This window comes from Poecile atricapillus, chromosome 10 (assembly GCF_030490865.1).
Source record: "Poecile atricapillus isolate bPoeAtr1 chromosome 10, bPoeAtr1.hap1, whole genome shotgun sequence".
NCBI lineage: Eukaryota > Metazoa > Chordata > Aves > Passeriformes > Paridae > Poecile > Poecile atricapillus.
The window spans coordinates 18,700,983-18,713,194 of NC_081258.1; the positions used below are offsets into that span (position 1 = coordinate 18,700,983).

Consider the following 12,212-nt stretch of genomic DNA (forward strand, 5'->3'; position numbering starts at 1 on the left):
TGAGGGGAAGGTGAGATGGAGACTTGCTGGTTCTTTAGATGCTCCACAGCTGACAGAGGTGATTGAATGAGGGAAGACTTATATTTAAGATAAGGATGAATAAGTCACAATTAATTAGCCAGAAGTTCTGCATAGATAATTGAAACACTGAGTCAAGCATCCACATGATCTACTAAAGGCTTGTCCACACTTCAAATGTGTTTCTGCTCGAACTAGTCCATGCTTAAGCTTTTTACATCAGCAAATCTTTTACAAATGTCCAGCAAATTTATGAATATGGAATTTGAAGTCAGGTTTGCATTAACCCATTTTTGGAATTAAATATCTGTTGTTTGTGTCCTGTGCTACCTGTCTAAAATCTTCCACCTGCAGAACCATTCCTGCCCTTCTGCTCTCAGGTTGCCTTTGCCCACTCCCAGTGCCTGCAGCTGGCCTGGGACATTTGGGGCTCAGAAAGTTCAAAAAATATTACCAGGGTTGATGCTGACCTACAGCTGGCTGGTTCTCTACAGAAAACTTAAATATCCTGTTTTTAATATGAGCCAACTGATCCTCCCTGAGATCCAGCCAGGGAGGGTGACTGCTGCTTGCAAATGCTTTATGTAAGCAAAGCCCTTATTGGACCCAGAACTGTTGGGATAAAGGTTCTGCACCTCTGCAGAAAAATTCCTGGGAGCTCCTGAAGCTCTTGGTACCAGGACGAAGCTCTATGAGGACAGCACTAAAACTCCTGAAGTGCTACAGTATTCCCTCTGTCCCTGAAAAAGTGCGTGTGAGGGTCCTGAGTGCTTCCACTCCCCAAAAGTCGTGCTCAGAATGCTCAGAAGCCACATGTACACATCTCCCGGGCACTGTCATGAGCACAGATCTCATGACCTTGTGAAATCCCACGGAGTCCCCAGCACTTTGCATTTCCAGCAGGATAAGAGCAATTACAGCAGCACCTAGAGCCAGATACCCTGGGAGTGGTTTATCCAGCTCCTGGGCTGCTATCAGACAATCCTTTATTTCCACAGCCATGGACCTCATTTGTTTTTGATAAATTCACATGTTGTTAGGAACATTACTCCAGGAATCTTAAGAACGTGGATAGGGTAGAAAGAAAAATACGACACTGGTTATTTTTTTTAATTTGGAAAAGCAACTTGTTGATTTGGAGGGATAATTCACAGCCACTGGCATAAAGAATGTAAGAAAATACAACTGATTTATTCAATGAAAGCAGTAATGAAATAACAGGCCACTAAGACCGGCAAAAAATAATAAAACGGAACCGAGGTGGAAACTCTGCAGCCGGTAAGTTTCATCAAACCATACTATTACAAAAAAACCCCTTAGATTATTAGGAAAGATTATGGTAAAATGTTAGCAGACTTTATGACTGAGCTATACTAAGATGAGATAAAATTGAACGTGGTTAAAATGTTGCTGAACGAGACAGTGACATCCTTTCTCAGTTTTCACCCTCAGCTCTGGGTTTTAACAGTTTTGGTATTTGAATTTTCTGCTTTCCAGGCTGAAGACACTGTGCTCATTTGTATTTTGAAACAGTCAGTTTACTCAGGCAGCATTGTGGGCAGAAGGGAATTTTGCCTTCAACCAGATGAGCTACGTAAGGGCTTTCACTCCATTATTTACCTTGTAAATTAGACTCCCGAGGGGAGAGGGGCTTTCAGACGTTTGAAATGCTGTATGCAAAAACCCTGAACATTTGTCTCCCTTTTTTGTTTCTCCCTTTTAATATTAACCAGCCATTTTCACCGCTGATTCTCTGCCTCAGGACAGCACAGCAACACTTGCGAGAGACAAAAGCGAGGGAGCGGCAGCTGGGTGTGTCAGCTGGAAGGGTAAAGGCTGATAGAGAAAATCATTTACTGTCATCAGCACACGGTAAGTGTTGCACTTCACAAAACAGGAGGGACGTGTCCTTGTCGTGGAGACGGGGAGGAATCTTCTCCGACTTTGCATCAACAGCCAAAGACACAAAGTTCTTGCGTCGTGTCCTCTTCCTTTTCTTCTCTTCACCTTTCTCAGCGATACTAAGTTTCTCTATCACTCGATTCCCAGCCGAAGTGGACTTTTGCAGGACTTGGTAGTTTGTTTAAGGAAAAAAATATGGAGTAAATTAGCGATTAATTTGATGGATTCTTGCCTGGGGGTTTCAGTATTGTTATGACTCAATCCTCTCAAAATCATGAGATTGGCTTAGTCATTCCTTTCCATTTTTATTTTTTTTTTTTGTCCTAGATACAAACCCTGAACCCTTTCCCAGCCTGGTTATGTGGGAGAGGTGGGAGAGCTTTGCTCTGGCATCATCTGGGCACAGCCTTACCTGTCACCTGCCAGAGTGACCCTTGGCACTTGCACTTTTACAGACGAAATTTGGACATTAGGAGGAATTTCTTCATAGAAAGGGTGATTAAACATTGGAACGGACGAGGGATCACCATCCCTGGAGGTGTCCGAGGAATGCCTGGATGTGGCACTCAGTGCTGGCTGACAAGATAGGGATTGGTAACAGGTTGGACTCGATGGTCTTGGAAAGCTTTTTCCAACTTAATGAATGAATTATGGAATTATTTGGGTTGGAAAGGATCTCTGGAGATCACCCAGTCCAACGACCTTGCCAAGGTAGGGACATCTGGAGGAGGTGACACAGGAACGTGGCCAGGTGGGGTCAAAATGTCTCCCTCAGGAGAGACTCCACACCCTCCTTGGGCAGCTGTTCCAGAGCTCTGCCACCTCCAGAGAACAGAAATTCTGCCTCATGTGGAGCTGAAACTTCTCGTGGTTTAGTTTCTGGCCATTGCTGCTTGTTCTGTTGTTGAGCACCACGGAAAAAGGTCTGGCACCATCCTGGCACAGGGTGTCCAGAGAAGCTGTGGCTGCCCCTGGATCACTGGAAGTGTCCAAGGCCAGGCTGGACAGGACTTGGAGCAACCTGGGATAGTGGAAGGTGTCCCTGCCCAAGGCAGGTGGTGGAACTGGATGATCTTTAAGCTCCCCTTCAACCCATTCCATGGTTCTGTGATCCTTTTGGCACCCGCCCTGGCGATATTTTACACGCATTAACGAGATCGTCTCTGAGCCTTCTCTTCTGTAGGCTAAACTCGCCCCGCTCCCTCAGCCTGTCACAGGCGAGATGCCCGGCGCGGTGTTCCAGGGACGCTTTTCGGGCTCCTCGCCCGCCTTCCCGCCCGGTTCCCCTCAGGGAGGCGGAGCCGCCGCCCGCCCTTTTCCCTCGGCGCCCTCAGCTCCCGCCCCGTGCGCGCGCAGCGGGCGGGCGGGGCCGGCGCATGCGCGGTGCGGCGCGCGCCCGCCCGCCCGGCCCGGCTGGTGCGTGCGAGGGAGAAGATGGCGGCGGCGGGGGCGGCGGCGTGAGGGGCCGGGACCGCCGAGCTCCCCGGGGACGCGGGGCGCCATGGCCCTGCACGGCGCGCAGGTACCGTCCGGGCCCGCGGGCACCCCTGCGGCACCGCGCCCGGACCCCGCCGGGCTGCCGGCGGCGGGCGGGCCCCGGGGTGGGGGGGGAGCGTGGTGGCCGGGAGTAGGCCCAGGGTGATTGTGCACGTTCATTGAATGTGCTGAGGGCGGTGGGGCGGCCTCGCTGCCCGCGGGGACGGCGGATCCGGCGCTCCCGGGGCGGAATTCCCATCCCGGAGGGGTCCGGAGTGCGGGGGGTCGGCCCCACGCCGGTGTCGGTGTCACCACGCCGGGGCCCGGGGCGGGGGGTGTCGGTGCTGAGCCCCCGCCCGAGGGTGGCTCGGACAGAGCCCATCGCTCCGGCTGCTCTTCTTTATTTTTTGGAGGGGGGGAGAGGCAGAAACGATTCTATAACGAGCAGGGAATAAGGAGATTTGTAAACTAATCCTCCCCCCTCCCCCCCGCCCAAACACTCGATAAACCCCGGCGCATCGGGGTGCAAAGGGCTGAGTGTTGCAAGATCGCCGTGCACGGGGATGCGTGTGCGGATTCCCTGTATCCCACTGGCTGAACCAGCCGGGAGATTTGTGCATCGAGTGGAAAAAAAACTGCAGTCGTGGTGGTTTTTCGCTGGAAGTTTACAGCTCGGTTCCTGGGCTAATCCAGTGTGTGCTTAGAGCGAATGATTGAATGGGTTCGCTTCGCTGTTTCTTTCCCTTAAGGTTTTTCTCCCAAAGGGCTTGAAAGAAGGAACGCCAAGAAAAGCGCGTGGAGCGCTGAAGTGTTTTATTTGCAAGACTTAGAGAAACTTCGTTGTTTAGCAAATAATAAAGTTTAGAAAACTGTGGTGGCGTTAAACGTAATTTAGTTAAGGATCCTTTTTTTCTGTCGTAGAAAGCACATTTCATAAAATGTAAGTTATTTCGAACACGGTGATGCTTTATTATGAGTTCTGTGGGTTTTGGTGGTATTTTTTCTGAATGAAGTTAAGTTACACATTAAATGAAGTTGTGCACTGGTGGCACTGATACCGATTTTTCCATTAAAAAAAGTTCGTAATCGGTGAAAACTATACCAACATTTCTTGTCCAGCTTGATTTATTTATGTTTGAGGGAAAAACGTGAGTGTGTCTGTTAATGTGGGTGTTTTAAAGGCAGCTGCAGTGTGTGGAGTTCGTTTCAAATTTAAGACTAATTTTCTTGTAAAATTTTGTGTCCTTCAAGTTTCATTTCAAAGTGAAGGAAGCTCACTTTTGGACGTTTTTTTTACTCTCCCAGTGAGTGATTTTTGGAATGCAGATACATCAGAAGGAACCAGTGTCCAGCTCAAGAGTTGTTTCACTCCTCGCTTTCTCCTCTCTCAGCAGTGCATGTGGTCAGTTTGATAAGTTTGGGGTTTAAAATGCAGCTTTTTTCACAACTTAGAGGAGTTAAGGACATGTTTTGGTCTGTACGTAATTATGTTGGCGTAATTCAAAACAAAAAAAAAGTTTGGCTGATGATTTAGTTTATGGTGAAGTGCTCCATGGCTGAAATTTAAACTGCTGTAAATTCATCTTTAGTAGCAACTTGAGCATAGACTATTTTAAATCATCCCCCTCTGTAGGTAAAGGTGGATTTTTAGGTCTCGCGAGGTTGCTGCTTAAGGTATAATATATTCTTTGTATTATAGTTTATATATAATGTGGAATGAGTATATTTTGGAAGCATACTTTTAAGATACTGTTTAGCTAATGCTCATGTTATTAAACACAACCTGTTTTGGGGTTTTTTTTTTCAAATTTAACCAGTTTTTTGAGATGCTGTCTGGGATTTATGTTAGTACATCTTCCAGAATAGTGCTGTGATGCTGAATTAGGGTAACAATGTTTTGAACCCTTTGGGATGGAAAGCCTGAAGATAATCTCAGGGATGCAGTTTTAGATGTAGGTGTTGCCTTTTTGTTTTAGGATGGTAATGTTGCAGATAAGTAGGAAAAAATAAGAAAGTTTTTATGAAAGTTGCCTGTTCTCAGTACAAGATAAATAAGATTATTGAGTGATTATGTTCATGTCATGATGCAGAAGTAGACAAAAGTGTGTTCTTCTTCCGTATCTCTAAATTTAGTGTACCGTAATTGAGGCATTTTTTTGTCACACAGGAGAAAAAAAATCTTCAAGAAAATCCTGCTGCTCCTCCAGCTAAAATGCAGAGTCAGATTTCTGCCAATATATGAATTTATGGAATAGCAGGCAGAAATATTTCATCAGTCAGTTTGCACATTGTGACAAATGAATCCCGAAACACCATCATATCGAATATTTCCAAAGGGACATTGATTTTGGGTGGCCAGCTCAGCAAGCAAAGAAGTGTTTGATGGCACAGTTGAGATATTGCTGGTGGTTTGTACCTCTATTCCATGTCACTATTTCATAATCATCTCATGAGAGGTTTAAGTGTTGCTGTCGGTCTGCTGGGCGTGTGCTGACTGTATTCACAATCTGTCCTTTTTTTAAGGTGAGCTAGAAGTAAACCTGCTGTATCACTCCATGACACTAAAGATGTTAAGCTGATCTAGTTAAAACCACTTGTCATCAAGGGCATCTAAAAATCTCTTTAAAAAAAAAAAAAAGACAGCTTAAAAACTATTTCCCTGTTTGGAAAGAATAAAACTCTGTAGGACCTGTATAAACATTTGTTTTAGCCATTTTTTCTATTGTTTTTCATAGAAAGAATTAATACCGACACATCATTAGTAAATCCTGTGAAAACAAGTTAAGCAGAAGAAAGGATACCATAGCAGAATGAATCATTTATGCTTGTTTTGTTCTTTCACCATTACTGTGGTGTCAAATGAACTCGGTGCCATTTTAAATGTACCACGTTGTCCCCAAACCCAGCTGAAGTGAAAACCAGGCGAGTTTGAGCTGAGAAAAAAAGCTGAACAAGCTCCTGAGCTGCTCATCCTCACCCAGGTTGTGTCTGGCCTGGCAACCAGAAGAACTGGAACTCGGAACATGGCATGCAACCTGACTCCCTGAAATACTGCACTGCAAACTGCCTCTTTTATGGCCGCTTGGAGGGCTGCTCCCTGGCAGGGTGTAGTTTGATGTTTCCTTAAGCCAGGGCTCTTTCTAGAAGACAAAAAAAAAAAAAGAAAAAAATCCAGCAGTGTGCAGGCATTTTGTGCTGTGCTGCCTTTGCAGTGCCTTGCCTGATGTTTGTGGTGATTAGGAAAACGATGTCTTGAAAATAATGTCCAAAAAATGGTTGTTATGCAGTTGGATGAGTTTCTTGTGCATATATGTATAACACTGGAGTGTCCTCACAGGTAGAAAGAAGTGTTTGGGGATGAGGCAGTTGGATTCTGTCAGGTTTGTGAAATCACTGAAAATATGGAGGACACCCTGAACACAAAATAAAAAGGTGGCCGTGTGAAGGGCTGCTGAGGAGTGGAATTGGAGGGAGGTGTGTGAGTGCCCATCTTGCTGCAGCTGCTTGGTTGCTGTCCTGTGTTTTAAAGGGCTGAAGAAGCCAGATTTGTCTCTGGCCACTTCTTTTTCATTGCTCAGAAGGGTCTGGGCTCATCTTTTGCCCATGGAGTGAGTAGTTATTCCAGGCTTCCGTGATCTTGGGAATTCAGGCTGCAGCTGAAGCTGGGAGTTTCGGTAGCCAGAAGGGATCATTTGCCTTTCTAAAATGTGAATGGTGATTCCACAGAGAGTAAAGTGGGTGAATGTGGGTTGGTTGACTTAAAAAAAGGAAGTCTGGGAAAACTGACATAGAACTTAAATTTGGAACTATATGGCAGCATGCAAATAGGCTAAAACCCACAGGTTTTGTGAATCACTGCTATTTATTCTGTGCATTCTAGACTATAGCACTGATCTGGAGACTTCTTAGAATGGATCCAGCCATTTACCTATTAATAAATCCAGTTTCTGTAGGCAGTTGCTCAGACATACTGGTCTTTCCATTCATGTAGCTGTTAAAATACTTGTAAAGTTAAGTGGGGTTTTGTTTATAGGTAAACTGAGCAGTCTCATTTCTGTTTAGTGATCGACACACAACATGCTGTGTCGTACAAAACTGCCAAATCTGTTATAATAGAAGTTGCTGGCCTTGGGCCATTGGATTATAGTCATTTGTCACTCTAATGCCATTTCAGCAATGTAGATGTTCATTTCCAAAGAATTAAACATGCTGGAACTGCGGTTTTTCTTTCTGATGGAAGTGTTTTATGTGTGATCATTAAACATACAACTGGGGATTAGGGAACAAAGGGTTATGCTTCATGGTGAAAAAAGTGTGTGTGTGTGTACATGTGTGTGTGTTTGTGTATTCAGACATTCTGTAGTACAACAGTCTGATATTTTAAAATCAGGGTTCTGAACTCTATTTTTCTTTTATTAAATTGTAACATAGGTGTTTAAGACTGTGTTTTGAGTATTTCCAATAATGGGGCTGTGTTGGTTATTTTTAAAACACTTAAAAGGATTCTGTTTTGTCAGTGCTCATGTTAATATATTCATTACTGCTTTAATAGACTAAAACTTTGAAGTACATTAGTATTTTCATTTTGTATTTGACTCTGTAATACCTAATTTATTTCCAGATGTTCTTGATATTTTAAATATGTGTAAGAACTTTTCCTCCTTGTTTAACAGCATATGATTTATTGATCTTCAGTGTGTGCTACAAGGTCGGTTTTTCTTCACCTGTAGTTAAGCAGGAAGAAGATTAAATCACAATAGCGGTGACAAAGTGTTTGTGTAAGGCTTCTTTGAACGATACACTTGGTGAAAAAAACGTATGTTCTTCAAAGAAGAAAAGCTTGTTGAGATTCTGTGGTAGCCACCAATGTCAGTGCCGTAGGAAAGAAATGTGCAGGGGCACTTTGGGGAATTTTGCTGCTTGTAGTATTGTATGTGAATTCATATCATGGATGGAAGCTTTAAAAGAAGCACTGTGTATTATTTGCATTGGAATTATAGTAGGAAAGAAAGGGATATAGATGAGCTGCCATCGAGGGTAATGTTAACACAAACTGGAAAACCACTTTAGAGATCTGAACTTTTTTTACTTTGTTAAAAAAGTAAATACCCCAAGTGAGGCTCATCTTTGAGGTGGAAGAGAAGAATGCATGATCTGTAAGAAGCTGCAAAGAAGAGCATGTCTCTAAAGGTTGTGTGAAAAGATGCATTTAAAAAAACATACAAGAAAGTAGGTTTTCTTCAAAGAATTCTGTGTATGAAAGATTTCTTATTTTGTTTGAACTCCACTGAGCAGACCAGCAGAAATAGCTGAGTTATTCCCTCAGTGCACTGGGCATATTTTTTCATACAACATTTAGAGTCTGCTGTAGTGATTCACAGATTTCCTGCTTCATTTTTCCTGTGAAGGCTTTTGGTGTGAAAATGTTTTGTCTTGTTGGAATGGGGTGACTTTGTAGGCACTATAGCAACCTGTTACCAATAGATAAGATACTGATAATCCCTTGAATTCTTGGTGCAAGAATTAGGCTGGATAGAGAGAGAAATGGAAAAAGTTCAGTTAATTTGTTTAATGGTAGGGACAGGCAATTGAATTAGTTGTATTCAAATAATGGTTTTGGACCATGTTGCTTAGGGAGGGTATTCAGTTCAAAATGAGGCTGGTACATAGTGTGGGATGGCCTTGTCATTTTAAATATGAGTATATAGGGTAAAAAGGAGAGGGAAGTCAAGCAGAAAGAAAAAGAGTCATTGTCAGCACAGGTAACAGCTGAATTGCAAAAAGAATCAAGTTCTCTTGAGTTCCAGTCTACTTAGTCTATCCATTAAATCTTACGGCTTCTAATAATAGCTAGCTGACCAAAGAAAGTAAGAAATAGTACTCTGATGTCCTTACAGCATGGAAAACCTCACTTTCTGTTCTGCTGCTGCCTTTGGGGTACAAAACCAGAACTACAACTGTTTGAAAATGTCTGTGGAGCGCTGTAGTTAATTGATATAAAGTAGGGAAAAAGTCAAAGATAACTTATTGAGGCCATTTCCACTTATTTAGGCAGAACTCACTTTCTCCTCAGTTAAGGGCTGTGACCTAGACCATGGTCCTTAACAGGTAATTTAAGCCTCCACATTTCACACATAGTGAGAACTCCCTTACAGAACTTAACAACAAGAACAGAGTTTATGCAGTTATTGTGCTTTCAGAGCAGGCAAGAATGAGACACACAGAATTGTCATCCTGGCATTGCAAGCAACAGAAAATGTAAGTGCAGCAGAATCAGAAATGTGAAAGAGGAGCAGTCAGCTCTCAGAGCAGAAGAAATAAAGCTGTTGAGTTTGTTGCTGTCACCAGCTTCATGGTGTCATTCTTGAACTTCATCATAGTCCAAATACAGCGCTGGGCTGTGGTGGTCACTGGGCTGTGGTGGTCACTCTTGTGAGTCCAGCCAGCAGATGCTGCCATGGTGTTGCTACAGCTGAGTTTCATGAATTGGAGAAGATAGAGACAATCAATGTGTATTACACGTGGCACTAATGATTGTCACATTAAGGCTGATGTGATTTTCTGATCTGATGCAATCACATCCTTGAAACAGACATTTTCCTGGGTTCTCCTCAGTGTTGAGCCCTGCAGTGGTGTGGTGGGGCAGTTGTGTGCATCTTTTCCCCTTTGCTTTGTGCTGCTGGCAGTGGTGGGTACCAGGGGTCCCTCCTGCCCAGCAGCAGTGCTCCACAGGGGACTGAGCTGTGTAGCCTGTGTATTTTTGTAGTAGTGACTTCAGAGTTGGTCTGAATTCCTCATCAGTTTTTATAGTTAGAAAAGAGATAAGCTAAGAGTAAAGGTGGTTTTTAGTCATTTGGTTTGCAAACCAATTTTTTTTAAGTGTGCGTGCCCTAAGTTTATTTATTTTGTGACAGCTTGAAATAAAAAACACTTGTAATTAGTGAGCAACTGCTCATTGGTCAGGTCTGGGTGTCCAGCACATCCAGTGTGTTTACTGAGTAGCCAGCAATATTGATAATGGCAGACATCACTAGTGTGCAACTTGAATAATTTGTATTTTCTGGTTCAGTTCTTTTCTGCCTTATTTGCAAAACAACCATTTTGAACAGTCGTGTGAGTAACTTATTGCTTTGCCCAATATCATTATGATTTGCAAGATCTCTTAACTTGATTTGGGACCAAAGGAGGCAATGTACAGAGCCATGAGAAACACGTTCTTCCAAAAACTGCCTAAGTTGGTGTTGTTTGAAAGTGGAAAGTCTTACAGGTTCAGAGTGTGCAGAAGTGTGAGGGTTGAGGGTGTGGTTTCATGGCTGTTGCACAACTGTGCCTGCATTGTGGGGCAGATGACAGTTTGATAATACTTCTGTGGGATCTCCAAAGCCATGGATGGATGAGGGAGAGGGGAGCAGGAGGTGCTGGAGACAAGCTGGTGGAGCTGTGGGTGAGAGCAGGGACACTGCAGCCAGATCTGCTCCTGCCTCTGTCCCTGCGCTGAGAATGCTGAAGAGCCAGTGCAGAGCTGTGTGTGCTCCTGCTGGGTGCCGATATTCCTGTTCTGAGACGCCTGGATGAGCAGGCCAAGGAAGTGGTGACTCAAACTCCTGCCTGCACAGAGGGTACACGAGCTAGCAGTGTATTCTGGTCTCTGACCATTGGGGGCTTTATCAGTTTGCCAGTATATTCTGATTTAATCACTTTTTTTTCCTTCAGAAAGCAAAAGAATTTCAGTATCTTTGAGGCTGTAAATGTGTTGGGAAATTGTTTTGTGCATTCTGTTCATTCATATGTGCAAAAGAATGCTGACAGATCTTGTACAAGGAATGAAATAAAGTAGCAGCAGTATCAATGTTAGTCTTGATATGAGTGACTTAACTTGGACAATTTTAAGACTTTTTTCTCGCAGTATACCTACTGCCATACTCATACCCAATTTTTAATTCTGTCACTTAAAAATATGAATATTTAGTATGCTTCCCATTTGGGGTTTGGTGGCAGCAGTGTATTAATCTGTGCATTTATTTTAACAGCTATGTTGCGTCTAAATAAAATTGTTTTGCAGATACTTAAGCTCTAAAACTGTCTCGGGAGGCGGTGGCATATGTGTGGTGTCCCAATTTTCATTTTAACTTGCAAACCCCTTCAAAACACAAAGTTGCTGTCACGGGCTTTGCCAGATCCTCGCAGGTTTCCACCTGCCACATGTTGGGCTGATAGAGGAGGTGGATGGCTGAGAATTTCCTGGGAATCAGAACGTGAGATGGTGTCCTCACGGGACACCCCACATCCATGTGTGGTACCTGGTGAAGCCCTCGAAGGGGCTGGAGTTCCTTCAGAAGAAAACACAGCAAGAACCTCTGCAGAACTATTACTCTCAAACTTCAGCTAATACAGAACTTAAAATATCGACGACTTTATCATGTAGTGGTAGTTGTGTTTCATTTCTGTGATCCCCATGAGTCATTTACCAATCATTGTGTTTTTCACATATTCTTTGGTTTATTTTTGGCCATTTCTCTTTGAGATAACTCATTTTTGGCAGGTCACAACTTGCAGAGGGCAAAGTCTCATTCTTCCTTGTTCCTGGCCACTTGTGTGCTCTGCTTGACACTGGTCCCTCACTTCTTTAACACTCCTTCCACTAGTGGAAAAATAAATAAATCATTCAGATAATTTTCTCTCAGTTTGATAGTAATCACCTCGCTGATCATTCAGTCTGTGGAGACGAGACTGTGAATCCAGCAAAATGTTCTAAGCATTCAGATCTTCAAAAATTCGGGGTTGAGATGTGAAGTTAGGCCATCAAAAGAGGTGTA

At 43.6% G+C, this 12,212-nt stretch overlaps 1 protein-coding gene across 1 annotated transcript in view; it reads left to right on the forward strand.

Annotated features, from left to right (window-relative positions):
* Positions 1 to 3,296: 3,296 nt before the first annotated feature.
* USP10 (ubiquitin specific peptidase 10) overlaps positions 3,297 to 12,212 on the forward strand; it is a 46,457-nt gene continuing 37,541 nt past the window's right edge. The window contains exon 1 of the mRNA XM_058845875.1: positions 3,297 to 3,442. Within this exon, the coding sequence (XP_058701858.1) occupies positions 3,422 to 3,442 (21 nt within the window). The 5' untranslated portion in view covers positions 3,297 to 3,421. The remainder of the gene's footprint in view (positions 3,443 to 12,212) is intronic.